Here is a 27,383-nt window from a genome sequence, read left to right on the forward strand (position 1 = left end):
GCAAAGTTCAAAGTGAATTTTGTTATCAAAGTACAAGTAGGTCACCATATACAAACCTGAGAATCATTTTCTTGCTGGCGTACTCAATAAATCCATGACTAGAATAATAACCAGAATAGAATTAATGAAAGACCACATCAACTTGGACATTCAACCAGAGAAAGAAAGACACTCAAGAAAGAATAACATCTTTCCCAATTGGTTAGCAAATGAATACACTTCTCGTTATCAGTAATTATAACCCAAACAAGCTGCTACTGTTAACTCAGCAGTTAACAGTACAGAGAAGCCATTTTATTAGCCTTAGCAGTAACATAAAAGAAGAAACCCCTACACTGTGAAAATACAAAAATAAATAAATAATAATAATTTAAAAAGCAATAAAAATCAAGAATATGAGATGAAGAGTCCTTGAAAGTGAGTCCATGGTTGTGGGAACAATTCAGTGATGGGCAAGAGGATTTATCCCCTCTGGTTCAGGAGCCTGATGGTTGAGGGTTGAGAACTGTTCCTGAACTTGGTGGTGTGAGTCCTGAGGCTCCTGTACCTCCTGGCTGATGGTAGCAATGACAAGAGAGCATGGTCTGGGTGGTGGGGGTCCCTGATGGTGGATGCTGCTTTCCTGCGACTACGTTTTGTGCTCAATGGTGGGAAGACTAAACCCATGATGGACCTGGCCATATCTACTGATTGTGGCAGCCAGAGTAAGAAGGTGTGGGGAAGGGAAGAAGTACAAGCTGGGTGGGTGGGTCGATGATGTAAGAAGCTGGGAGGTGATTGGTGGGAAGGTAAAGGAGTGAAGAAGGCAACTGATAGGAGAGGAGAGTGGACCATTGGAGAAAGGGAAGGAGGAGGGGCACCCGGGGCAGGCGAGAGGGCAACTGGAATGGGGAATGGAAAAAGAGAGAGGGGGAGGGGGAGAAGTTAGCGAAAGTTATAGAAATCAGAATCAGGTTTGTCATTGTTGAGAAATAATGTGAGATTCGCTGTTTGTAAAGGCAGTTCTGTACAAAGACAGAAAATTACTATAAATTTCAACATGAATAAATAGTGCTTGTGTTCATGTCTACTCATAAATCTGAGGGTGGAGGGGAAGAAACTGTTCCTGGATCATTGAGTGTGTATCTCCAGCCTCCTGTCCCTCGCCTCACCACCCTGATGGTAGCAATGAGAGGGATTGTCCTGGGAGATGGCGGTCCAGACAGATGGATGCCACCTTCCTGGGCGACTACAGTTTGAAGATGACCTCGATGAGGGGAGGGTTGTGTGGAGCCACGCCCAAAGGGAACCGGGATTGTTCCTGCCATCACTCCGAGGTCCTGGAATAACGGGTTATTCTCTCTCATTACACCAGGCTGTACCTGTAACATCCGAGGCACTCTGGCCTCACAGTGTGATCATGACAACACCTGTCTGTGTGACAGGGTGACAGGGCAGTGCCCCTGCAGGGAGAACGTGGTTGGAATGAACTGTGACCAATGTGCTGCTCATTACTGGAACTTCGGCAGTCCCCAGGGCTGTGAACCGTGTGAGTGCGATTCGGAACATTCCTACGGCCAACACTGCAACATGGTAAATATCTCCAACTACTTGTGTTGGGCGAGATTGTAAAGATTTAATGCCTTTCGTCCTGCCAAAACAAAATGAAATTAGAGTAGAAAACAGTGAAACTCCCTCCACACCGTCCCATCACACACTCCCGGGGTCAGACACAGAGTGAATCTCCCTCCACTCTATCCCATCACACACTCCCGGGGTCAGACACAGAGTGAATCTCCCTCCACACCGTCCCATCACACACTCCCAGGGTCAGACACAGAGTGAAGCTCCCTCCACACCGTCCCATCACACACTCCCGGGGTCAGACACAGAGTGAAACTCCCTCCACACCGTCCCATCACACACTCCCGGGGCATCACTGGTATTTATTCCTGGGTTTGGGCACGGTTGCCAAGATTCAGAACTAATTCCAGCTGCCTGTTCCCCACAGACTCACCATTTTCCTGTGTGGTTGAACCTGGCTCCTCATGAGGAGAGGGTTCTCCTGGGTGGCTGAGTTACTGATCCCACTGTGGAATTACTCTCTCTTTCTCTGTTCTTTCCCCCCTCTTTTCCAGAGAGCCCACTCTCACCTGATGACCACATCCTCCAGTCCCCAATTCCTTGGTCCCCTTCGCTGTAGCATTTACTGACCACAGCCTGTCCTTCTCTCCCACAGTTCACTGGCCAGTGTGAGTGTCGCCCCGGATTCGGAGGGCAGTCCTGTTCAGAGTGCAGGGAGTATTACTGGGGTAACCCGCGGCTGTCGTGTCAGGGTAAGGACTGAGCTCAGCAACCCTTCTTCCGAAGACATGTCTCCTTTACGCTTTGCGAGAATGGTGGAGGTGGGGAGGGGAGTGGTCAGTGATCTCATTGAAATATGGGATCTCAAGGGCAGATCTGAGGGAGAGTCTCAGACGAGGCAGTGTGCGTCTGATCCGTTAACAGAGCCCTGAGGACACTGAGGGACATCTCTCGCTGCCAATGCTTGAGACAAACAGGAACATGAGAACTAAGAGCAGGAGTCGACCATTTGGCCCATCGAGCCTGCTCTATCATTCAATATGATCATGGATGATCTGGCTGTGGACTGAGCTCGACCTAAATCGGTAAATCAATTCACTATTGCCACACGTACTGAGGTACATTGGAAAACTGGTTCCACACTGTTCATACAGATCAATGCATTGAGGTAGAACAGGGTCTGTACTCGATGGAATTCAGAAGGATGAGGGAGGAGGGGGATCTCATAGAAACCTTTCGAATGTTGAAAGGCCTAGACAGAGTAGATGTGGAAAGGATGTTTCCCATGGTGGGAAAGTCTAGGACAAGAGGGCACAGCCTCAGGATAGAGGGGCACCCTTTCAAAACAGCGATGCGGAGAAATTTCTTTAGCCAAAAGATGATGAATTTGTGGAATCTGTTGCCACAGGCAGCTGTGGAGGCCAGGTCATTGGGTATTGTTAAGGAAGAGATTGATAGGTTCTTGATTGGGCAGAGGTTCTTGATTCTTGAAGGGTTACAGGGAGAAGGCTGGGAACTGCGGTCAAGGAGGAGATAGAATAAAAGGTTCTGCCATGATTGAACGGCAGAGCAGACTCGATGGGTCAGATGGCCTAATCTGCTCCTATGTCTTATGGTCTTGTGGTCTAAAGGAAAGCAATAACAGAATGCTGAATAAAGTGTTTCAGTTAGAGAAAGTGCAGTAGACAGTAAAGTGCGAGGTCTCAACGAGGTAGGTTGTCAGGTCAGTTATCCTCACCTTTCTCCCCAAATCCTTAATTCTTGTGCAGTGTAAAATTCCATCTCGCTGTGTCTCAAACATGCTTAATGAGGTACTGTGGCCTCTACTGTTTTCCAGGGCAGAGAATTCCACAGATTTGCTATTCTCTGGAAAAAGCAGTTTCTTCTCATCTCCATTGTAAATCAATTCCCCTGAACGTTTAGGTTGTGTCCCCTAATTCTCGTCTCACTCAGTCAGGTTTACTATCATCGGCATATGTCATGAAACGTGTTGTTCTTGCAGTGGCAGTACAGTGCACTATGTAAGAACAGAGCAAAGTGTGAATTACAGTAAGTTACATATATAGTTAAATCATTAGTGGAAAACTAGAAATAAAGAAGTAGGGAGGTAGTGTTCAGGGTTCAATGTCAATTTAGGGGTCTGATGGCAGAGGGGAGGAAGCTGTTTCTGAATCATTGAGTGTGTGTCTTCAGACTCCTGTACCTCCTCCCTGATGGTAACAGTGAAAAGGGGGCTTGTCTAGGAGATGGGGGTGCTTAATGATGGACTCCATCTTTTTGAGGCATCACTCCTTGAAAATGTTCTGGATACTATGGAGGTTAGTGCCCATGATGGAGCTGACTGAGAATACAACTCTCTGCAGCTTTCCTGTCTCGATCTTATCCATCCCTTTCATGATTTGAATATGTTTCTGTAAGATCCCCTCTCATTCTTCTGAATTTCAGCATGTCGAGCCCAAGGTGACTCAATCTCTCCTCACCTCTGGAATCAACCATCTCCAAAGCCAGTATCTCTCGTCTCAAGTCAGGAGACCGTGTGGTACTCCAGGTGCAGGAATGGGGAGGAGCTGCTCCTGTGTCCATGGGCACAAAACTTGTCTGTGAAACGTTCCCCGGGTGCCCGTGGATGACAGGCAGTGATCCAGGAGGCTAGCTCCATCCCTTGGAGACAGGTCTCTCTGTCTCACCACACAACACAGTCTGGGGAAGAGGAGGGACTCGGGAGGATGAGAAGCGACTTGATGGAAGGGTAGAAGATGATGAATGGCACAGACTGAGGAGACAGCCAGAGACTTTTTCCTCTGATGGAAATAGCTAATATAAAGGGGCATAATTTTAAGGTGATGAGAAAAGTATAGTTGGGATGTCAGAGATGGGTTTGTTTACACAGATAATGGTGGGTGCATGGAACATGCTGCTGGGGTGGTGCTCGAAGCAGATACATTAGGGACATTTCAGAAACTCTTTGATAGGCACATGGATGATAGGAAACTGGAGGACTATGTTCAAGAGAATTATTAGATTGATTTTAAAGTAGATTAAAAGATTGGCAAAACATTGTGGGCCAAAGGACCTCTGCTGTAGTATGTTTTACATTAACTGGAGGCTGGGAGCCCTTCCTTATCCATCAACCCTTTGCAGACTGGCTAAAGTTACCTGTAAAATAACCTCGTGAACTGGGTTAAATCCTGAGTCAGCAAGCAACTCGGGGTCAGAAACCCACACGAGCTGCTGGAGGAACTCAGCAGTGCAGGCAGCATCTGTGGAGGGGAATAAACTGTTGACGCTTTGGGCCGAGACCCTTCATCAGGACTGGCAAGGAAGGGGCAGAGGTCAGAAGGGTGTCTGCCTGCTTCCTTGCTGGATTTATTTTCCCTCTCAACCCCATTCTCCTGCCTTATCCCCAAAATCTTTCACACCCTGACTGATCAAGAACCTATCAATGTCCAACTTAGATATACCCAGTGACTTGACCTCCATAGCCGTCTGTGGCAATTAATTCCTCAGATTCACCACCCCTTGGCTAAAGAAATTCTTCTTCATCTCTGCTCCAAAGCAGAGGGATTGTATACTCTGGAATTTAGGAGGCTGAGAGGGGATCTTATTGAAACATATAAGATTATTAAGGGATTGGACACGCTGCAGGCAGGAAGCATGTTCCCGCTGATGGATGAGTCCAGAACCAGAGGCCACAGTTTAAGAATAAGGGGCAGGCCATTTAGAATGGAGTTGAGGAAAAACTTTTTCACCCAGAGAGTGGTGGATTTGTGGAATGCTCTGCCCCAGAAGGCAGTGGAGGCCAAGTCTCTGGATGCTTTCAAGAAAGAGGTGGATAGAGCTCTTAAAGATAGTGGAATCAAAGGTTATGGGGAGAAGGCAGGAACTGGATACTGATTGTGGATGATCAGCCATGATCACAGTGAATGGTGGTGCTGGCTCGAAGGGCCGAATGGCCTACTCCTGCGCCTATTGTCTATTGTCTATAAATGGACATCCTTCTGTTCTGAGGCTGTGCCCTCTGGTGCTAGACTCCTCCACGATAGGAAACATCCTCTCTACATCCACTCTATCTAGGCCTTTCAATATTTGGTAGGTTTCAATGAGATCCACCCCTCATTCTTCTAATCTCCAGGGAGTACAGACCCTGAGCCATCAAACATTCCTATTGTGTTAACCCTTTCATTTGCAGAATCATTCTCGTGAACTGCCCCTGGATTTCCAGCATCTGCAGAATCATTTGTGTTCAGAGTCCATGTCCAGTCGGAGGGTAGTGGTCATCCTGTACCATCCAAGTGCCAGTTGCCACCCAGAGGTCACAGACATTCATTCAGCACTGGCACAGCCTACACTGATTGCTAGGCCGTAACGTCCTGAGAACATGTTGGCACAGCATCTGAGCACGACTAACTACCCGGGAAGGCAGTGACCGGTTACTGGAGAGCTGGGACTGGAGTTACACACATGGTCAGAGTGGGTCAGGACAGGGTGCCACTTCTCAGATGTGTCAGTAAACCCATTCCAGAATTAGTCCAACCCAACGGCTCCAACCTCACTCCCAGGTCTCTGATGGATATCCAGGAGCCAGACACCTTGGGAGTGTGTGATGGTACAGTGTGGAGGCAGTTTCACTCTGTGGGTGACACTAGGAGTGTGTGATGGGACGGTGTGGAGAGAGTTTCACTGTGTCTGACCCCGGGGAGTGTGTCTGTGTCTGTGGGGGGAGTCTGTGATGGGACGGTGTAGTGGGAGTGTGTGATGGGATGGTGTGGAGGGAGCTTCACTCTGTGTCTGACCCCGGGAGTGTCTGATGGGACGGTGTGGGGGAGTGTGTGATGGGATGGTGCAGGGAGAGTGTAGAGTGTGTGATGGGACGGTGTGGGGGAGTGTGTTATGGGACAGTGTGGGGGAGTGTGTGATGGGACGGTGTGGGGGAGGTGTTATGGGACGGTGCGGGGGAGTGTGTGATGGGACGGTGTGGAGGGAGTTTCATTCTGTGACCCTGGGAGTGTGTGATGGGATGGTGTAGGGGGAGTGTGTGATGGGACGGAGTAGGGGGAGTGTGTGATGGGACGGTGTGGGGGAGTGTGTGATGGGATGGTGTAGGGGGAGTGTGTGATGATACGGTGTGGAGGGAGTTTCACTCTGTGTCTGACCCTGGGGAGTGTGTGATGGGACGGTGCGGAGGGAGCTTCACTCTGTGTCTGACCCCGGCAGTGTGTGATGGGACGGTGTAGAGGGAGTGTGTGATGGGACGGTGTGGGGGAGTGTGTGATGGGACGGTGTGGGGGAGGTGTTATGGGACGGTGCGGGGGAGTGTGTGATGGGACGGTGTAGGGGGAGTGTGAGATGGGACGGTGTGGAGGAAGTTTCACTCTGTTACCCTGGGAGTGTGTGATAGGACGGTGCAGGGGGGAGTGTGTGATGGGACGATGTGGGGAAGTGTGACGGGACGGTGTGGGGGAGTGTGTGATGGGACGGTGTGGGGGAGGTGTGATGGGACGGTGTGGGGGAGTGTGTGATGGGACGGTGTGGGGGAGTGTGTGATGGGACGGTGTGGAGGGAGTGTGTGATGGGACGGTGTGGGGGAGGTGTGATGGGACGGTGTGGGGGAGTGTGTGATGGGACGGTGTGGGGGAGGTGTGATGGGAGGGTGTAGAGGGAGTGTGTGATGGGACAGTGTGGGGGAGGTGTGATGGGACGGTGTGGGGGAGTGTGTGATGGGACGGTGTGGGGGAGGTGTGATGGGACGGTGTGGGGGAGTGTGTGATGGGACAGTGTGGGGGAGGTGTGATGGGACGGTGTGGGGGAAGTGTGATGGGACGGTGTGGGGGAGTGTGTGATGGGACGGTGTGGGGGAGGTGTGATGGGACAGTGTGGGGGAGGTGTGATGGGATGGTGTAGAGGGAGTGTGTGATGGGACGATGTGGAGGAGTGTGATGGGATGGTGTGGGGGAGTGTGTGATGAGACGGTGTGCGGGAGGTGTGATGGGACGATGTGGGGGAGGTGTGATGGGACGGTGTGGGGGAGTGTATGATGGGACGATGTGGGGGAGGTGTAAAGGGACGGTGTGGGGGAGTGTGTGATGGGACGATGTGGGGGAGTGTGTGATGGGATGATGTGGGGGAGGTGTGATGGGACGATGTGGCGGAGGTGTGATGGGACGGTGTCGGGGAGGTGTGATGGGACAGTGTGGGGGAGGTGTGATGGGACGGTGTGGGGGACGTGTGATGGGACGGTGTGGGGGAGTGTGTGATGGGACGGTGTGGGGGAGGTGTGATGGGACAGTGTGGGGGAGGTGTGATGGGATGGTGTAGAGGGAGTGTGTGATGGGACGATGTGGAGGAGTGTGAATGGTGTGGGGGAGTGTGACGGTGTGCGGGAGGTGTGATGGGACGATGTGGGGGAGGTGTGATGGGACGGTGTGGGGGAGTGTATGATGGGACGATGTGGGGGAGGTGTAAAGGGACGGTGTGGGGGAGTGTGTGATGGGACGATGTGGGGGAGTGTGTGATGGGATGATGTGGGGGAGGTGTGATGGGACGATGTGGCGGAGGTGTGATGGGACGGTGTCGGGGAGGTGTGATGGGACGGTGTCGGGGAGGTGTGATGGGACGGTGTGGGGGAGTGTGTGATGGGACGGTGTGGGGGAGGTGTGATGGGACGATGTGGGGGAGTGTGTGATGGGACGGTGTGGGGGAGGTGTAAAGGGACGGTGTGGGGGAGTGTGTGATGGGACGGTGTCGGGGAGGTGTGATGGGACGGTGTGGGGGAGTGTGTGATGGGACGGTGTGGGGGAGGTGTGATGGGACGGTGTCGGGGAGGTGTGATGGGACGGTGTGGGGGAGTGTGTGATGGGACGATGTGGGGGAGGTGTGATGGGACGGTGTGGGGGAGTGTGTGATGGGACGATGTGGGGGAGGTGTGATGGGACGGTGTGGGGGAGTGTGTGATGGGACGATGTCGGGGAGGTGTGATGGTGTCCATGGGTACAGAGTTGGCAGTAGGTGACGGTAGGATTGCTCCGAGCCCAGTAAACAGTCATGTTGTTGTTTTGCAGCGTGTGACTGTGACCCAGGTGGGTCAGAGTCTCTGCAGTGTAACCGTTCGACTGGCCACTGCCTGTGCCAAGAAGGATTCATCGGGTCCCGTTGTGACCAGTGCAGTCGGGGTTACCGCGGCCGCTCCCCCAACTGCGTCCGCTGCCACACATGCTTCTATCTCTGGGACGAGGTGATCAGCCAGCTGGAGGAGGCGATACAGGGTGTCAGGGAGAAGGTGCAGCAGATCACAGACACTGGAGTGGATGACGGCACTAGCCGTCGTCTGCAGAAGCTGGAGGAGGAACTGGCAAGTGTACAGGATCTGATCCGGTCTCTGCCCTTGGACAGTACAGGGCAGCTCGACACTCTGCAGCAATTCACAATGGATATCAGGTGCACTTTGACATTCAATTACCCCCCCTTGCAGCCCCTAAACTTCTCACTAACCTTGCAATTCCCACAAGTACCCCACACTCCTCCCTATCTCTGTGACTCTCACCAGCCTTTACACCCCTTCCCCATTTCTGAAACCCTTTCCGGCCCCTACACCCCCCCATCTCTGAAACCCTCTCCGGCCCCTACACCCCACCATCTCTGTAACCCCCTCTGGCCCCTACACCTCCCCATCTCTGTAACACTCTCCGGCCCCTACACCCCCCCATCTCTGAAACCCTCTCCGGCCCCTACACCCCACCATCTCTGTAACCCCCTCTGGCCCCTACACCTCCCCATCTCTGTAACCCCCTCCAGCCCCTACACGCCCCCATCTCTGTAACACTCTCCGGCCCCTACACACCCCCCCCCCATCTCTGTAACACTCTCCAGCCCCTACACCCCCCCATCTCTGAAACCCTCTCCGGCCCCTACACCCCACCATCTCTGTAACCCCCTCTGGCCCCTACACCTCCCCATCTCTGTAACACTCTCCGGCCCCTACACCCCCCCATCTCTGAAACCCTCTCCGGCCCCTACACCCCACCATCTCTGTAACCCCCACTGGCCCCTACACCTCCCCATCTCTGTAACACTCTCCGGCCCCTACACCCCCCCATCTCTGAAACCCTCTCCGGCCCCTACACCCCACCATCTCTGTAACCCCCTCTGGCCCCTACACCTCCCCATCTCTGTAACCCCCTCCAGCCCCTACACGCCCCCATCTCTGTAACACTCTCCGGCCCCTACACACCCCCCCCCCCATCTCTGTAACACTCTCCAGCCCCTACACCCCCCCATCTCTGAAACCCTCTCCGGCCCCTACACCCCCCCCCATCTCTGTAACCCTCTCCAGCCCCTACACCCGCCTATCTCCGGCCCCTACACACCCCCCCATCTCTGAAACCCTCTCCGGCCCCTACACCCCCCCATCTCTGTAACCCCCTCTGGCCCCTACACCTCCCCCCATCTCTGAAACACTCTACGGCCCCTACACCCCCCCATCTCTGTAACCCCCTCTGGCCCCTACACCCTCCCATCTCTGAAACACTCTCCGGCCCCTACACCTCCCCATCTCTGTAACCCCCTCTAGCCCCTACACCCCCCCCATCTCTGTAACCCCCTCTGGCCCCTACACCCCCCCCATCTCTGTAACCCTCTCCGGCCCCTACACCCGCCTATCTCCGGCCCCTACACACCCCCCCCATCTCTGAAACCCTCTCCGGCCCCTACACCCCCCATCTCTGTAACCCCCTCTGGCCCCTACACCCCCCCATCTCTGAAACACTCTCCGGCCCCTACACCCCACCATCTCTGTAACCCCCTCTGGCCCCTACACCCTCCCATCTCTGAAACACTCTCCGGCCCCTACACCTCCCCATCTCTGTAACCCCCTCTGGCCCCTACACCCCCCCATCTCTGTAACCCCCTCTGGCCCCTACACCCCCCCCATCTCTGTAACCCTCTCCGGCCCCTACACCCGCCTATCTCCGGCCCCTACACACCCCCCCATCTCTGAAACCCTCTCCGTCCCCTACACCCCCCCATCTCTGTAACCCCCTCTGGCCCCTACACTCCCCCCATCTCTGAAACACTCTCCGGCCCCTACACCCCCCCATCTCTGTAACCCCCTCTGGCCCCTACACCCTCCCATCTCTGAAACACTCTCCGGCCCCTACACCTCCCCATCTCTGTAACCCCCTCTGGCCCCTACACCCCCCCATCTCTGTAACCCCCTCTGGCCCTACACCCCCCATCTCTGTAACCCCCTCTGGCCCCTACACCCCCCCATCTCTGTAACACTCTCCGGCCCCTACACCCCCCTCCCATCTCTGTAACACTCTCCGGCCCCTACACCCCCCCATCTCTGTAACCCCCTCTGGCCCCTACACACCCCCATCTCTGAAACCCTCTCCGGCCCCTACCCCCCCATCTCTGTAACCCCCTCTGGCCCCTACACCCCCCTTCTCTGAAACCCTCTCCCCCTACACCCCCCCATATCTGTAACCCCCTCTGGCCCCTACACCCCCCCATCTCTGTAACCCCCTCTGGCCCCTACACCCCCCCATCTCTGTAACCCCCTCTGGCCCCTACACCCCCCCATCTCTGTAACCCCCTCTGGCCCCTACACCCCCCCATCTCTGAAACCCTCTCTGGCCCCTACACCCCACCATCTCTGTAACCCCCTCTGGCCCCTACACCTCCCCATCTCTGTAACCCCCTCCGGCCCCTACACGCCCCCATCTCTGTAACACTCTCCGGCCCCTACACTCCCCCATCTCTGTAACACTCTCCGGCCCCTACACCCCCCCATCTCTGAAACCCTCTCCGGCCCCTATACCCCCCCCATCTCTGTAACCCTCTCCGGCCCCTACACCCCACCATCTCTGTAACCCCCTCTGGCCCCTACACCTCCCCATCTCTGTAACCCCCTCCAGCCCCTACACGCCCCCATCTCTGTAACACTCTCCGGCCCCTACACACCCCCCCCCCATCTCTGTAACACTCTCCAGCCCCTACACCCCCCCATCTCTGAAACCCTCTCCGGCCCCTACACCCCCCCCCATCTCTGTAACCCTCTCCAGCCCCTACACCCGCCTATCTCCGGCCCCTACACACCCCCCCATCTCTGAAACCCTCTCCGGCCCCTACACCCCCCCATCTCTGTAACCCCCTCTGGCCCCTACACCTCCCCCCATCTCTGAAACACTCTCCGGCCCCTACACCCCCCCATCTCTGTAACCCCCTCTGGCCCCTACACCCTCCCATCTCTGAAACACTCTCCGGCCCCTACACCTCCCCATCTCTGTAACCCCCTCTGGCCCCTACACCCCCCCCATCTCTGTAACCCCCTCTGGCCCCTACACCCCCCCCATCTCTGTAACCCTCTCCGGCCCCTACACCCGCCTATCTCCGGCCCCTACACACCCCCCCATCTCTGAAACCCTCTCCGGCCCCTACACCCCACCATCTCTGTAACCCCCTCTGGCCCCTACACCTCCCCATCTCTGTAACCCCCTCCGGCCCCTACACGCCCCCATCTCTGTAACACTCTCCGGCCCCTACACTCCCCCATCTCTGTAACACTCTCCGGCCCCTACACCCCCCCATCTCTGAAACCCTCTCCGGCCCCTATACCCCCCCCATCTCTGTAACCCCCTCTGGCCCCTACACCCCCCCATCTCTGTAACACTCTCCGGCCCCTACACCCCCCTATCTCTGAAACCCTCTCCGGCCCCTACACCCCCCCCATCTCTGTAACCCCCTCTGGCCCCTACACCCCTCCCCATCTCTGTAACACTCTCCGGCCCCTAAACCCCCCCATTTCTGAAACCCTCTCCGGCCCCTACACCCCCCCATCTCTGTAACCCTCTCCGGCCCCTACACCTCCCCATCTCTGTAACCCCCTCTGGCCCCTACACCCCTCCCCATCTCTGTAGCCCCCTCTGGCCCCTACACCCCTCCCCATTTATGTAACCGCTCATGTCCCTACTCCCCTCCCTGACACTGGGGCATTTACACTGACCAAGAGACTGTTGACTCCTTTGCCAGGGAGGAAATGGACCTCCTGTCCAAGACACTGGATCGTCTGGAGAAGGATAACTCCAGGATTCTGGAATCAAATGGAAAAGTGGAAGGGGACATAGAGGAGCTGGGGGAACTGACCAGGAATCTGAGTGCAATGCTTGCCCAGAAAACCAAGGATCTGGAGAAACATACAGCGTTAAACACTAAAGGTGATTAAGCTTCTGCGTAATGTCTTGAATTCAGGAGAGTTCCAACGAGCGATGTAGCAGAAAGGCCATTCAGCTACACGGACTGTTCTAGCTCTTTGAGAGCATTTGTAACCCCTTGAGAAAGTGGTGTCACAGGTAGACAGGCTGGTGAAGATGTGAATTGGTATCAGCTTTATTATCACCCACCTACGTTGTGAAATTTGTTGTTATGCAGCAGCAGTACGGTGCAATACATAAGAAGATTATGATGAGTTATCAGTGCCCAATTGGAGACTGGAAGCCTGAGAGGACGGACAGATTTCACTCAGGTTCACCGGATCAGTAGGAAAGGCAGGGACTCGTGGCAGTTTGGAGCCTTGAACAGCGGCCAACCGGTGTTTGGTATTGATTGGCAAGAACAGAGTGGCCATCATCGGACTGCACAGAGTTAGAGTGGGGGTTTTGAGGTTTTAGCTCTTCGAGGCTTCAGCAAGGTGAGGCTTGAGTGAGAGGAGGCAAAAAAGCTGCAGGTAGAGTTTTACCCACCCCACCCCCACACGGTTCATTGTGCTTCCTTCATTACACGTGCTCAGTTTGGACCGTTGGGATGCCGGGCAGGATAGTCGAGTGCTCCCTGTTGTGGGACGTGGGAGGGCAGGGAGACCTCCAGTGTCCCGGATGACTACACACGTGAGAAGTGCATCCAGCTGCTGCCTCTAACACACCACGTTATGGAGTTGGAGCTGCAACTGGATGAACTCCAGATCATTCCGGAGGCCGAGGGGGTGATAGACAGGACACAGGGATAACTGGTTACACCAAGGTGCAGGACACAGGAAGCTGAGTGACAGTCAGGAAGGGGAAAGGGGTTAAGGGGCCAGTGCTGAGTACCCCTATGGCCATCCCCCTCAACAACGGGTATATCACTTTGGATACTGTCGGGGGGAGGATGGCCTAGCAGAGGAAAGTCACAGCGGTCAGGTCTCTGGGACTGAGTCTGACCCTGCAACTCAGAAGGGAAGGGAGGGAGAAGGGAAATGCTGTGGTGACAGGGGATTCATTAGATAGGGGAACAGAAATGTGGTTCTGTGGGCGAGAACGTGTTTCCCTGATGGTATGTTGCCTCCTGGGTGCCAGGGTCAGGGACATCTCTGATCGAGTCCTCAGCATCCTTAAGTGGGAGGGTAAACAGCCAGAGGTTGTGGTCCATGTAGGTACTAATGAAAGGCTCTAAAAATAAACCAGAAAATTATGGGCCACTGAGCCTGACATCAATAACAAAACATATAGATAAAGGTAGAGTAGTGCATATAGTGTGTATGGATTTCAGTAAGGCATTTGATGAGGTTCCCCATGCAAGGCTAGGACTTTATTCCTTGGAACGTCAAAGATTGAGAGCAGATTTGACAGAGACATACAAAATTATGAGGGGTATAGATAGGGTTAATGCAAGTATTCTCTGAGGTTGAGTGGAACTACAACCAGAGGTCATAGATTAAGATAGATAGATACTTTATTGATCCCAAGGGAAATTACAGAGCCACAGTAGCATTACAACTGCACAGGTATAGAGATTTTAGAAGAGAAGCAAGAAAGAATAAAAAATAAGTTACCTCAAACAGTCTTACAGGAGGGTGTCATAATTTCCCCGGCTACAGGTTGACTCATTATAGAGCCTAATGGCCGAGGGTAAGAATGACCTCACATAGCGCTCTCTAGAGCAGCACAGTTGTCTTAGCCTGTTACTAAAAGTGCTCCTCTGTTCAGCCAAGGTGAATGAGAAACATTGTCCAGAATTGCCAGCATTTTCCGTTGGGCTGTTTGTTCTACCACAGCCTCCAGTGTGTCCAGTTTGACTCCTATAACAGAGCCGGCCTTTCTAATCAGTTTATTGAGCCTGTTGGTACTATCCGTGTTAATACCATTGTTCCAGTACACCACCGCATAGAAGATTGTTCTAGAACAGAGAACATAGAAAACATACAGCACAATACAGGCCCCTCAGCCCATAAAGCTGTGCTGAACATGTCCCTACCTTAGAACTACCTAGGCTTTACCCATAGCTGTCTATTTTTCTAAGCTCCATGTAGCCACCCAGGAGTCTCCTATAGGACCCCATCGTTTCCACCTCCACCACCGCCGGCAGCCCATTCCACCCACTCACCACTCTCTGCATAAAAAATTTACCCCTGACATCTCCTCTGTACCTGCTTCCAAGCACCTTAAAACTATGCCCTCTCGTGCAATCCATTTCAGCCCTGGGGAAGAGCCTCTGACTATCCACACGATCAGTGCCTCTCATCATCTTATACACCTCTATCAGGTCACCTCTCATCCTCCGTCACTCTAAGGAGAAAAGGCCGAGTTCACTCAACCTATTCTCGTAAGGCATGCTCCCCAATCCAGGCAACATCCTTGTAAATCTCCTCTGCACCCTTTCTATGGTTTCCACATCCTTCCTGTAGTGAGGTGACCAGAATTGAGCACAGTACTCCAAGTGGAGTCTGACCAGGGTCCTATATAGCTGCAATATTACCTCTCAGCTCTTAAACTCAATCCCACAATTGATGAAGGCCACTACACCGTATGCCTTCTTAACCACACAGTCAACCTGCGCAGCAGATTTGAGTGTCCTGTGGACTTGGACCCCAAGATCCCTTTGATCCTCCACACTGCCAAGAGTCTTAGCATCGATGCTATATTCTGCCATCATATCTAGATTACCAAAATGAGCGACCTTACACTTATCTGGGTTGAACTCCATCTGCCACTTCTCAGCCCAGTTTTGCATCCTATCAATGTCCCGCTGTAACCTCTGACAGCCCTCCTCACTATCCACAACACCCCCAACCTTTGTGTCATCAGCAAATTTACTAACCCATCCCTGCACTTCCTCATCCAGGTCATTTATAAACATCACAAAGAGAAGGGGTCCCAGAACAGATCCCTGAGGCACACCACTGGTCACTGGCCTCCACGCAGAATATGACCCGTCTACAACCACTCTTTGCCTTCTGTGGGCAAGCCAGTTCTGGATCCACAAAGCAATGTCCCCTTGGATCCCATGCCTCCTTACTTTCTCAATACGCCTTGCATGGGGTACCTTATCAAATGCCTTGCTGAAATCCATATACACTACATCTACTGCTCTACCTTCATCAATGTGTTTAGTCACATCCTCACAAAATAGACAATAGACTGGTAGAACATGTGAAGGAGAGGCCTGCATACTCCAAAGGACCTCAGTATCTTCAGGAAGTAAAGACAACTCTGGCCCTTCGTGTACACAGCCCCTGTGTAGGTGTTTCACTCAAGTCTGTCATCCAGGTGCACCCCCAGGTACTTGTAGGTCCTCATCACATCCACGTCTTCACCACCAATAGTAACAGGGAGCAGTGTAGGCTTAGTCTTCCTAAAGTCCATCACCATCTCCTTTGTCTCACTGATGTTGAGCTGCAAATGACTCAGCTTGCACCATTTGACAAAGTCCTCCACCAGGGCCCTGTATCCATCCTCCCATCCTCCCTTTATACACCCAACTATCTTAAGTCATTGGAGAATTTCTGCAGATGACGTGACTCAGTGTTGTATCTAAAGTCCGAGGTGTACAGGGTAAACAGGAAGGGAGCCAATACAATCCCCTGTGGGGTCTCGGTGTGCTTATAGCCACGTCTGACACACAGCTCTGAAGCCACACAAACTGTGGTCTGCCCTTATCTAGGATACAATGGAAGTGTCAGCCTGCTCCTCCATACCAGTCAATGATACAGCCGGTCAAAATGCTGTCCATGGTACGCTGGTAGAAATTTGCTAGGTTCTTTGGTGATATTGCAAACCTCCCCAGACTCCTCATGAAACAGAGGCACTTGGCAGGCCTTGATTGCAATTCCATCAGTATGTTGGGCGCAGGAGCGGTCTTCAGGGATGCTGACGCCCAGGAACCTGAAACTGCTCTCCCCTTCCACTTCCTATCCCGCAGTGAGGACTGGGGTGTGTTCCCTCAACTTCCCTCTCCTGAAGCCCACAACCCGTTCCTCGGTCTTACTGATGTTGTTGCAACACCCAACCAGCCGTGTACCTCCCGTCACGTTTGGCACGCTGCCCTTCGTCAGTCAGGGGATGAGGTGTGACGTTACAGTTATTCAGACGATGGTGAGGGCACATTTGGAATATTGTGTTCCGTTCTGGTCACCCTGCTTTAGGAAAGATGCCATTAAGATGGAAAGGGAGCAGAGCAGATTTACAAGGATGTTGCCAAGACTTGAGGGCCTGCGTTATGGAGAGAGTTGAGCAGGTTGGAACTTTATTCACTGGTATATACATAGGAGACTGGAGGGGTGACCATATAGAGCATACAAGGTCATGAGGGATATAGACAGTCTTTTACCTAGGGCCGGGGAATCGTGAGCGGGTTCAAGCTGATGGGGGAGAGATTTGATCGGAACCTGAGAGGTAACTTCTTCACACAGACAGAGGGTTTTGAATATATGGAACCAGCTGCCCGAGGAAGTTATTCAGGCAGGTGGAATAACAACATGTAACGTACAGATGGACAGTAAATGGATAGAGGGACATGGGCCACATGTGGGAAGATGGGACTAGGGAGATGGAAATATTGGACAGCATGGTGCAGTCAGACTGAAGGGCTTGTCTCCATACTGTATGAGACAACTCCATGAGAGTTTGGTTGGTCTCCCTCTATGCCCTGGCTCATTCCACAATTCCCATCCCACTGTCCTTTGGTGCAACACCTCGTGGGTAAAGACTTGGCCTCCACAGCCGCCTGTGGCAATGAATTCCACAGATTCACCACCCTCGGGCTGACGGAATTTCCCCTCATCTCTGTTCTGAATGGACCTCCCTCTATTTTGAGGCTGTGCCCTCGGGTCTTGGACTCACTCGCTATGGGAAACATCCTCTCCATCTGTGTCCTCTAGTCCTCAACTCCCCCACCACAGGAAACATCCTCTCCACATCCACTCTATCTGTGTCCTCTGGTCCTCAACTCCCCCACCACAGGAAACATCCTCTCCACATCCACTCTATCTGTGTCCTCTGGTCCTCAACTCCCCCACCACAAGAAACATCCTTTCCACATCCACTCTATCTGTGTCCTCTGGTCCTAGACTCCCCCACTATAGGAAACATCCTCTCCACATCCACTCTATCTGTGTCCTCTGGTCTTGGACTCACTCGCTATGGGAAACGTCCTTTCCACATCCACTCTGACAAGGTCTTTCAGTATTTGATGGTTTCAATGAGATAGGCCGTCAATTTTCTGAAATCCAGCGAGTACAGGCCCAGAGGATCAAACGCTCCTTGTATGTTAACCCTTTCATTCCCAGGATCATTCTAATGAACCTCCTGTGGACCCTCTCTAACAATACCAGGAAAGATAATTCACTCCATCAAATCCTTGCTGTTCCTCCAGCCCCTTCCTTTTTTTCCAGATGGAAAGAAGCTGTTCCTGAATGGTTGAGTGTGAGTCCTGATGTTCCTGTACCTCCTCCCGGATGGTAGTAATGAGATGGTGGTAATGTCTAATGCCTGGTGTTTGCAGAGCTGTACGATGCCACCCAGGCCTCCTACCAGGTGTCACGCGAGGCAGAGCAAGAGATGAATAGGACAGTCTGGGGCAGAGGCAGCCTGGAGGGGGACTCGGCAAAGACAAACGCACAGGTGGAGGATCTGCTCCAGCAACGGGAGAGCAACTTCAGGAAGGCCATGGCAGCTCAGGGCAAACGGCTAAAGGATCTATCGATGGTGGTAGAAGATTTGTCATTGGACAACATCAATAAGAAGGTCAGAGATTCAACTCCCGCTCAGTGTCAGTGTAATCCACTGATCAGGGAATCCTCTTTGAGTGTGTATCTGTGTGTATGTTTGTGTGTGTCTGTCTGTCTGTGCGTGGGTCAGTATGAGTGTGTATATCTGTGTGGGTGTGAGTGTGTGTGTTTGTGAGTGCTGTCTGTCTCTGTATGTGAGTGTGAGTGTGTCAGTGTGTCTGTGTTTCTGTGCCACATCTGACAATGGAGAGAGTCCACACACAGCCCTCCATTTCTCTTTCATCCATGTGCCTGTACCGGAGAGTCTCAAATGCTCCAAATGTACCTGCCTCTGTCACCAGCAACCCCGGCCAAATGTTAGCCACCACTACTCTCTGTGTAAAAAACGTGCCTCTGATATCCCCTGCTAATACTTTGCTCCAGTCTCCTAAAAATTATGCCCCTTCGTATTAGCCATTTCCACCCTGCGAAAAGGACTCTGATCTAAGCCAGTATATCAATACCACGGCTGGAGGAGGGGAAACCCTCTGGGGGGGGGGCTGTCTTTCCAGTAGGGGTGGTATCTTTCCAGTAGGGGTGGTATCTTTCCAGTAGGGGTGGTATCTTTCCAGTAGGGGTGGTATCTTTCCAGTAGGGGTGGTATCTTTCCAGCTGGGGTGGTATCTTTCCAGTAGGGGTGGTATCTTTCCAGTAGGGGTGGTATCTTTCCAGTAGGGGTGGTATCTTTCCAGCTGGGGTGGTATCTTTCCAGTAGGGGTGGTATCTTTCCAGTAGGGGTGGTATCTTTCCAGCTGGGGTGGTATCTTTCCAGTAGGGGTGGTATCTTTCCAGTAGGGGTGGTATCTTTCCAGCTGGGGTGGTATCTTTCCAGTAGGGGTGGTATCTTTCCAGCTGGGGTGGTATCTTTCCAGTCGGGTGGTATTTATCTTTCTACCTGCTACCACACACTGTTACCTGCTCCAGGTGTGTGGATCAACCGCTGGCTTGACCTGCTCCTCAGACCCCTGCGGAGGCGCCAACTGTCAGAACGACTGGGGCGAGCGAAAGTGCGGAGGTCCGGGCTGTGGGGGAGTCCTCACCTGGGCTGATGAGGCGCAGCGGAGATCAGACAACACCAGCCAGGCTCTACAGAACCAAGAGCATCAGCTTCGAACCCTCGCGCAAGAGGTAGGGGAGGGAGGCTGCTGTTGGAGAGACGGTGGAGTGGATGGAGGGAAGGGGAGGGAGGGAGAGGAGAGATGTGGAGATGGAGGGGAGGGGAGGGAGGGGAGAAATGTGGAGATGGAAGGGGAGAGATGTTGGAAGATGGAGAGGAGGGAGGGAGGGGGAGATGGTGGAGATGGTGGAAGGGAGGGAGGGGAGAGATGTGGAGATGGAGGGGAGGGAGGGGAGAGATGTGGAGATAGTGGAAGGGAGAGATGTGGAGATGGTGGGGAGGGAGGGGAGAGATGTGGAGATGGAGGGGAGGGATGGGAGATATGTGGAGATGGAGGGGAGGGAGGGAGGGGAGAGATGTGGAGATGGTGGAAGGGAGGGAGGGGAGAGATGGTGGAGATGGAGGGGAGGGAGGGGAGAGATGTTGGAGATGGAGAGGAGGGAGGGAGGGGAGAGATGTGGAGATGGTGGAGATGGACGGGAGAGATGTGGAGATGGTGGGGAGGGAGGGGAGAGATGTGGAGATGGAGGGGAGGGAGGGGAGAGATGGTGGAGATGGAGAGGAGGGAGGGAGGGGAGAGATGGTGGAGATGGTGGAAGGGAGGAAGGGGAGAGATGTGGAGATGGTGGGGAGGAAGGGGAGAGATGTGGAGATGGTGGGGAGGAAGGGGAGAGATGTGGAGATGGTGGGGAGGGAGGGGAGAGATGGTGGAGATGGAGAGGAGGGAGGGAGGGGAGAGATGGTGGAGATGGTGGAAGGGAGGGAGGGGAGAGATGTGGAGATGGAGGGGAGGGGAGGGAGGGGAGAGATGTGGAGATGGTGGAAGGGAGGGAGGGGAGAGATGTGGAGATGGTGGAAGGGAGGGAGGGGAGAGATGTGGAGATGGTGGAGATGGACGGGAGAGATGTGGAGATGGTGGGGAGGAAGGGGAGAGATGTGGAGGTGGAGATGGAGGGGAGGGGAGGGAGGGGAGAGATGTGGAGATGGTGGAAGGGAGGGAGGGGAGAGATGTGGAGATGGTGGAAGGGAGGGAGGGGAGAGATGTGGAGATGGTGGAGATGGACGGGAGAGATGTGGAGATGGTGGGGAGGAAGGGGAGAGATGTGGAGATGGTGGGGAGGGAGGGGAGAGATGTGGAGATGGAGGGGAGGGAGGGGAGAGATGTTGGAGATGGAGAGGAGGGAGGGAGGGGAGAGATGGTGGAGATGGTGGAAGGGAGGGAGGGGAGAGATGTGGAGATGGTGGAAGGGAGGGAGGGGAGAGATGTGGAGATGGTGGAAGGGAGGGAGGGGAGAGATGTGGAGATGGTGGAGATGGACGGGAGAGATGTGGAGATGGTGGGGAGGAAGGGGAGAGATGTGGAGATGGTGGGGAGGGAGGGGAGAGATGTGGAGATGGAGGGGAGGGAGGGGAGAGATGATGGAGATGGAGAGGAGGGAGGGAGGGGGAGATGGTGGAGATGGTGGAAGGGAGGGAGGGGAGAGATGTGGAGATGGAGGGGAGGGAGGGGAGAGATGTGGAGATAGTGGAAGGGAGAGATGTGGAGATGGTGGGGAGGGAGGGGAGAGATGTGGAGATGGAGGGGAGGGATGGGAGATATGTGGAGATGGAGGGGAGGGAGGGAGGGGAGAGATGTGGAGATGGTGGAAGGGAGGGAGGGGAGAGATGGTGGAGATGGAGGGGAGGAAGGGGAGAGATGTGGAGATGGTGGAAGGGAGGGAGGGGAGAGATGGTGAAGAGAGAGGAAAGGGGGAGATGTTGGGAAATGAACAGGGATTGACTGGAGGGGAAGTAGAGCAGGAAGGCGAGTGAAGGAAACAGGGGAGTGTCTAGGGAAGGGCAGAGAGTTGAGAAGAGGAACAAAGACTGTCAGGATTCTGTTTCCAGAGTGGTTGAAAGTGGGGGGACATGGCTGAGTTTCTGGGTGTGGCTGGGGGACATGTGTTACATGGGAGCTGGACTTCTGCTCACAGCCACAGTGACAGAGCAGTGCACACATATCCCACAGATCCAGGATGCTCAGCATCGTGCAGAACAAGCCAAGACCCAAGCAACAGAGGCACTAGACAAGGCCACAGCCGCAAAACAGCTCATCAACAGCACCGTGGCCGATCTTCACAGGTTCATCAAGTCCATAAAGGATTTTCTCAATGGTGAGCTCACTTTCAAATAAAGTTAAAACTGTTAGTTCACAGAGTGAATCTCCCTCCACACTGTCCCATCACGCACTCCCGGGGTCAGACACAGAGTGAAACTCCCTCCACACTGTCCCATTACACACTCCCAGGGACAGACACAGAGTGAAGCTCCCTCCACACTGTCCCATTACACACTCCCAGGGACAGACACAGAGTAAATCTCCCTCCACACTGTCCCATCACGCACTCCTGGGGTCAGACAGAGTGAATCTCCCTCCACACCGTCCCATCACACGCTCCTGGAGTCAGACACAGAGTGAAACTCCCTCCACACCGTCCCATCACACACTCCCAGGATCAGACACAGAGTGAATCTCCCTCCACACCGTCCCATCACACACTCCCAGGATCAGACACAGAGTGAATCTCCCTCCACACTGTCCCATCACACACTCCCGGGGTCAGACACAGAGTGAAACTCCCTCCACACTGTCCCACCACACACTCCCGGGGTCAGGCACAGAGTGAAGCTCCCTCCACACCGTCCCATCACACACTGTCGGGGTCAGACACAGTGTGAATCTCCCTCCACACCATCCCATCGCACACTCTCGGGGGGTGAGTGTAGCCGTGGTCTCTCATCACTGGTGGAGTGGGGATAGGTTGTGTTTGGGTGGTGTGCAGTGGGGGGGGGGCAGTGCCGGGATGTCTGATCACTCATGGGAGGAGGTCGGTTATGTTTCAGAGGAGGGTGCCGACCCCGAGAGCATTGAGTTGGTGGCCAACATGGTGTTGAGTATCTCCATACCAGCCACCCCACTCGACCTGCAGAAGATCATGCAGCAGATCAGAGACATGCTGGGACGTGTGACGGACGTGGATGCTGTTCTCAACAGCACCATGAAGAACCTGAAGGTGGCACAGAAGCTCAGCGAGCGGGCAGAGAAAGTGAAGTTAGTGCGGGGGAGCGACCGAGGAACGGAGGGTGTGGTGAGGGGTGAGAGCGGGGATGTGGAGAAGGGAGAGTGGAATGGAGAGCGAGTGTTGTTATGGTTGGGAGTAGGGAAAGAGAATTGAGGGGTGGCGGCTGAAGACAACAAAAGAGGAGAATATGAAGGGGATTAAGGAGGGCAAGAGTGACCCCCTCCAAATCCCTCAACTCCCTCTCTTCCCATTCTTTCAACTACTCCCCTTCCAAACCCTCAACTCCCTCTCATCCCAATACCTCAACCTCCTCTTTCCCAGTCCCTCACTTTCTCCTTCCCGATCCGTCAACTCCTCCTCTGTCAATCCCTCAACTTCCTCCCATTCATTCAATTCATCCCTCTGCTGCCCAATCCAACAACTGTTTCCCTCCCATTTGCTCAATTCCCTTGTCGATCCCTCAACTCCTTCCCTCCGAAACCCTCAACTCCCTCCCTTCCCTATCCCTCAATTCTCTCTGCTCTCAATCCATTAACTCCTTCCCAATCTATCAACTCTCTCCCTCCAAATCCATCAACTCTCTCCCTCCAAATCCATCAACTCTCTCACTCCCAATCCCTCAACTCTCTCCCCTCCCAATCCCTCAACTCTCTCCCCTCCCAATCCCTCAACTCTCTCCCCTCCCAATCCCTCAGCTCCCTCCCTCCCAATTCTTCAACTCTCTCCCTCCCAATCCCTCAACTCTATCCCTCCCAATTCATCAACTCCCTCCATTCCCAATCATTCAACTCTCTCCCTCCCAATCCATCCACTCTCTCCCTCCCAATCCATCCACTCTCTCCCTCCCAACCAATACAACTCTCTCCCTCCCAACCATTCAACTCTCTCCCTCCCAATCCATCAACTCTCTTCCTCCCAATCCACCAACACCCTGCCAATCCATCAACTCTGTCCCTCCCAATCCATCAACTCTCTCCCCACCCTACCACTCAACTCTCTCCCCTCCCTATCTCTCAACTCTCTTCCCCCAATCTCTCAACACCTTCCCAGACCATCCTCTCTCCCTCCCAATACCTCAACGATCTCCCTCCCAATACCCTAAATATCTCTCTCCCAATCCTTCAACTCTCTCCCTCCCAATCTCTCAACACCTTCCCAGACCATCAACTCTCTCTCTCCCAATACCTCAACTCTCTCCCTCACAATCCCTCAACTCTCTTCCTCCCAATCCATCAATTCTCTCCCAAATCCCTCAACACCCTCTCAATCCCTTGACCCAAACCCTAGCCAACTCTCAACTCCTCCCCTCCCAATCCCTCAAGTCCCACACATACCCTGAACTCCCTCCTTCCCAATCACTCAACTCTCTCCATCCCAATCCCTCAAATGCCTTCCCTCCTAATCTCTCAAATCCACCCCCTCCTGATTCAAATTCCCCATTCCAATCCCTCTACTCTTAATTTGCTAGTCTCTCAATCCCTCCAAATATCTCAATTCTTGCCTTCCCTATCCCTCAACTCAATCCCTCCATTCCTCCCCTCCCAATTTCTCAACTCCCTCCGCTGTCAATCCCTAAACACCTCCCCTTCTGATTCCTGAACTGCCTCCCCTCCTAATCCCTCAACTCCTCCCTCCTGACTCACTCAACTCTTCCTCTCTCAAACCCTCATCTCCCTCCTCTCCAATTCCTCAACTCCCTCACTTCCCAATTTCTCACTTCCCAATCCCTCCCTTCCAAATCCCTTAATAACTCCCTTTCCAATCCCTAAACTCCCTTGCCTTCCAATTCCTTAATTCCCTCCTGTCATCCCAATCCCTCAGCATTGAACAATCCCTGAACACCACTCCACCCAATCTCTCAAATCCCTCCCCCACAATCCCTCAATTCCTCCAGTCCCAATCCCACTCAATCCCTCAAATCTCACCAATCACAATTCCTCAATTCCACCCCTCCCAATCCTTCCTCTTCTCCCAATAGCTCAACCCCTTCTGCTCCCAATCCCTCAACTTCCTCAACTGCTTCCCCTCCTAATCCTTCAACTCTTCCCCTCTGAATCCCTCAACTCTTCTCCTCTGAATCCCTCAACTCCCTCGCCTCCCAATCCCTTAACTCCTGCCTTCCAGATCCCTTAACTCCTCTCTTCTCAATCCCTCAACTCCCCCCCGCCAATACCCGAACTCCTCCCCTCCCAATCCCCCAAATCCCTCCCCTCCCAATTCCTCATCTCTCTCTTTCCCAATCCCTTAACTCCCTTCACTCCCATTCCCTCAACTCCCTCCCCACCAAACCCCACGATACTCACATCCTAATCCCTCAACTCTCTCCATCAAGTCCCTCTTCTCCCAATCCCTCAGCTCCCTCCCAATCTCTCAAATCTCTTCTTCCCAATCCCTCACATTCCCTCAAAACACCAACAAAGCCAATCTTTCAACTCCTTTCCTCTGAATCCCTCAACTACCCCGCAATCACCCCTTCCTTCCCAATCCCTCAATTCCTCTCCTCTTAATCTCTCAATACCCTCCACTCCGATCCCTTAAATCCCCCGCAATCCCTCAACTCCCTCCGTCACAATCTCTCAATACCCTCCATCCCAATCCCTGAACTCAACCCCTTCTAATCCCTCAATCTCTCCTTCCTAATCCCTTAACTCTCTCCTCTGTGCATTCTACAACTCCTGCCCTCCCAATCCCTCAACTGCTCCCCGCCTCCCACTCAGGATCTAGTGTCTGTGCTGTTAGTCTGATTGTGTGTGTGTGTGTGTGTGTGTGATGGGTGTGAGTGTGTGCGTGTGTGTGATGGGTGTGAGTGTGTGCGTGTGTGTGATGGTGTGAGTGTGTGCGTGTGTGTGATGGGTGTGCGTGTGTGTGATGGGTGTGAGTGTGTGTGATGGTGTGAGTGTGTATGTTTGTGTGTGTGTGATTGGTGTCAGTGTGTGTGTGTGACTGGTGTGAGTGTGTGCGTGTGTGTGATGGGTGTGAGTGTGTGCGTGTGTGTGATGGTGTGAGTGTGTGCGTGGGTATGCGTGTGTGTGATGGGTGTGAGTGTGTGCCTGTGTGTGATGGTGTGAGTGTGTATGTTTGTGTGTGTGTGTGTGATTGGTGTCAGTGTGTGTGTGTGACTGGTGTGAGTGTGTGCGTGTGTGTGATGGGTGTGAGTGTGTGCGTGTGTGTGATGGTGTGAGTGTGTGCGTGGGTATGCGTGTGTGTGATGGGTGTGAGTGTGTGCCTGTGTGTGATGGTGTGAGTGTGTATGTTTGTGTGTGTGTGTGTGATTGGTGTCAGTGTGTGTGTGTGACTGGTGTGAGTGTGTGCGTGTGTGTGATGGGTGTGAGTGTGTGCGTGTGTGTGATGGTGTGAGTGTGTGTGTGATTGGTGTCAGTGTGTGTGTGTGTGATTGGTGTCTGTGTGATGGGTGTGAGTGTGAGTGTGTGTCTGTGTGTGTGTGAGTGTGTGATGGGTGTTGGGTCCTGCCAGATTCTGACCTGGTCCTTTACAGGAAACAAGCCGTGGATATCTCAAACAAGGTGACCCAGGCATTTGCCAACATCAACGCTGTGAAAGCCAAACTGGATTTAGCTGAGAAATCACTGGAAGCAGCAAAAAACAGTTCCGCCAGTTTGGGAGAGTCAGTCCGGAAGGTACCTGCTTCCCGATCCTTGGTTTCTCAATGCCCGTGGCGTTTTGCTGTGAGAGATTTAAAATATTCATTATATTTGTCAAAAAGCATATTGAAGCATTGAAACATAGAGTGAATTGCATCGTTTGCATTAGTGACCGGCACCAGGGTGTGCTGGGGGCAGCCCACAAGTGTGACCCCGCTTCCGGCAGCAGTGAGCACACTCACAGCTCACTAACGCTGACCGGTACAGCACCCCACCCCTCCGGACTGTGAGAGGAGCCTGCAGACCTGGAGACCCAGAGGGAATTCGCCCAGTCACGGGGAGAACATACAAACCCCGTTCGGCCAGCGGTGGGAATTGATCCCCAGTCAGGCCTCTCTGGCGCTGTAAAGCGATTGCGCTGACCGTCACACATCATGCCACCTCAACTATTCCAACGATACAGAACTGAACAGGTTGGGGATGCTGAGAGCAAATACCTCATTACTAAGGTTGCAGAGGCTTCTCTGACCCTGCTCTCAGGTCAAAGGTGACACTGGCCCACATCGCTGCGTCTGGGCTGGGCTGAATCATTCAGTCCGAGATAGCCAAGAACAGCTGGCCTCACTTCCCCTGCACAATCGGTAGAAGAAATCCCAACTCTGCATTTCCTGCTGGGACCTCACAATCCACCACTGAGGCACCTTGCACAGTCCAGCATCTTCTCACTGAATGCTCCACCAGTCAGGGTTTAATTATTTATTTGTTTGCCGATACGACACAGAACTGGCCATTTCAACCCTCCGAGCCGCGCCTCCAATTTAACCCCAGCCTAACTACAGGGCAATTACAATGACAATTACTTAACTAACTGATACACAGATATTAACGCACATCCCCACACTGACATCCCCACACTGACATTCACACACATCCCCACACTGACATTCCCACACTGACATTCACACACATCCCCACACTGACATCCCCACACTGACATCCCCACACTGACATCCACACACATCCCC

At 53.4% G+C, this 27,383-nt stretch overlaps 1 protein-coding gene across 4 annotated transcripts in view; it reads left to right on the forward strand.

Moving 5' to 3' along the window:
* lamb2l (laminin, beta 2-like) overlaps nucleotides 1–27,383 on the forward strand; it is a 229,022-nt gene that overhangs the window by 153,608 nt on the left and 48,031 nt on the right. For all 4 annotated transcript variants that reach the window (XM_063068278.1, XM_063068280.1, XM_063068277.1 and 1 more), the window contains 9 exons: nucleotides 1,355–1,572; nucleotides 2,219–2,315; nucleotides 8,622–8,997; nucleotides 12,589–12,773; nucleotides 18,313–18,554; nucleotides 19,502–19,705; nucleotides 21,703–21,847; nucleotides 22,578–22,785; nucleotides 26,253–26,394. In XM_063068278.1, coding sequence (XP_062924348.1) covers nucleotides 1,355–1,572; nucleotides 2,219–2,315; nucleotides 8,622–8,997; nucleotides 12,589–12,773; nucleotides 18,313–18,554; nucleotides 19,502–19,705; nucleotides 21,703–21,847; nucleotides 22,578–22,785; nucleotides 26,253–26,394 — 1,817 coding nt within the window. The remainder of the gene's footprint in view (nucleotides 1–1,354; nucleotides 1,573–2,218; nucleotides 2,316–8,621; nucleotides 8,998–12,588; nucleotides 12,774–18,312; nucleotides 18,555–19,501; nucleotides 19,706–21,702; nucleotides 21,848–22,577; nucleotides 22,786–26,252; nucleotides 26,395–27,383) is intronic.

The sequence above is a fragment of the Mobula hypostoma genome, chromosome 15 (assembly GCF_963921235.1).
Source record: "Mobula hypostoma chromosome 15, sMobHyp1.1, whole genome shotgun sequence".
Classification (NCBI taxonomy): domain Eukaryota; kingdom Metazoa; phylum Chordata; class Chondrichthyes; order Myliobatiformes; family Myliobatidae; genus Mobula; species Mobula hypostoma.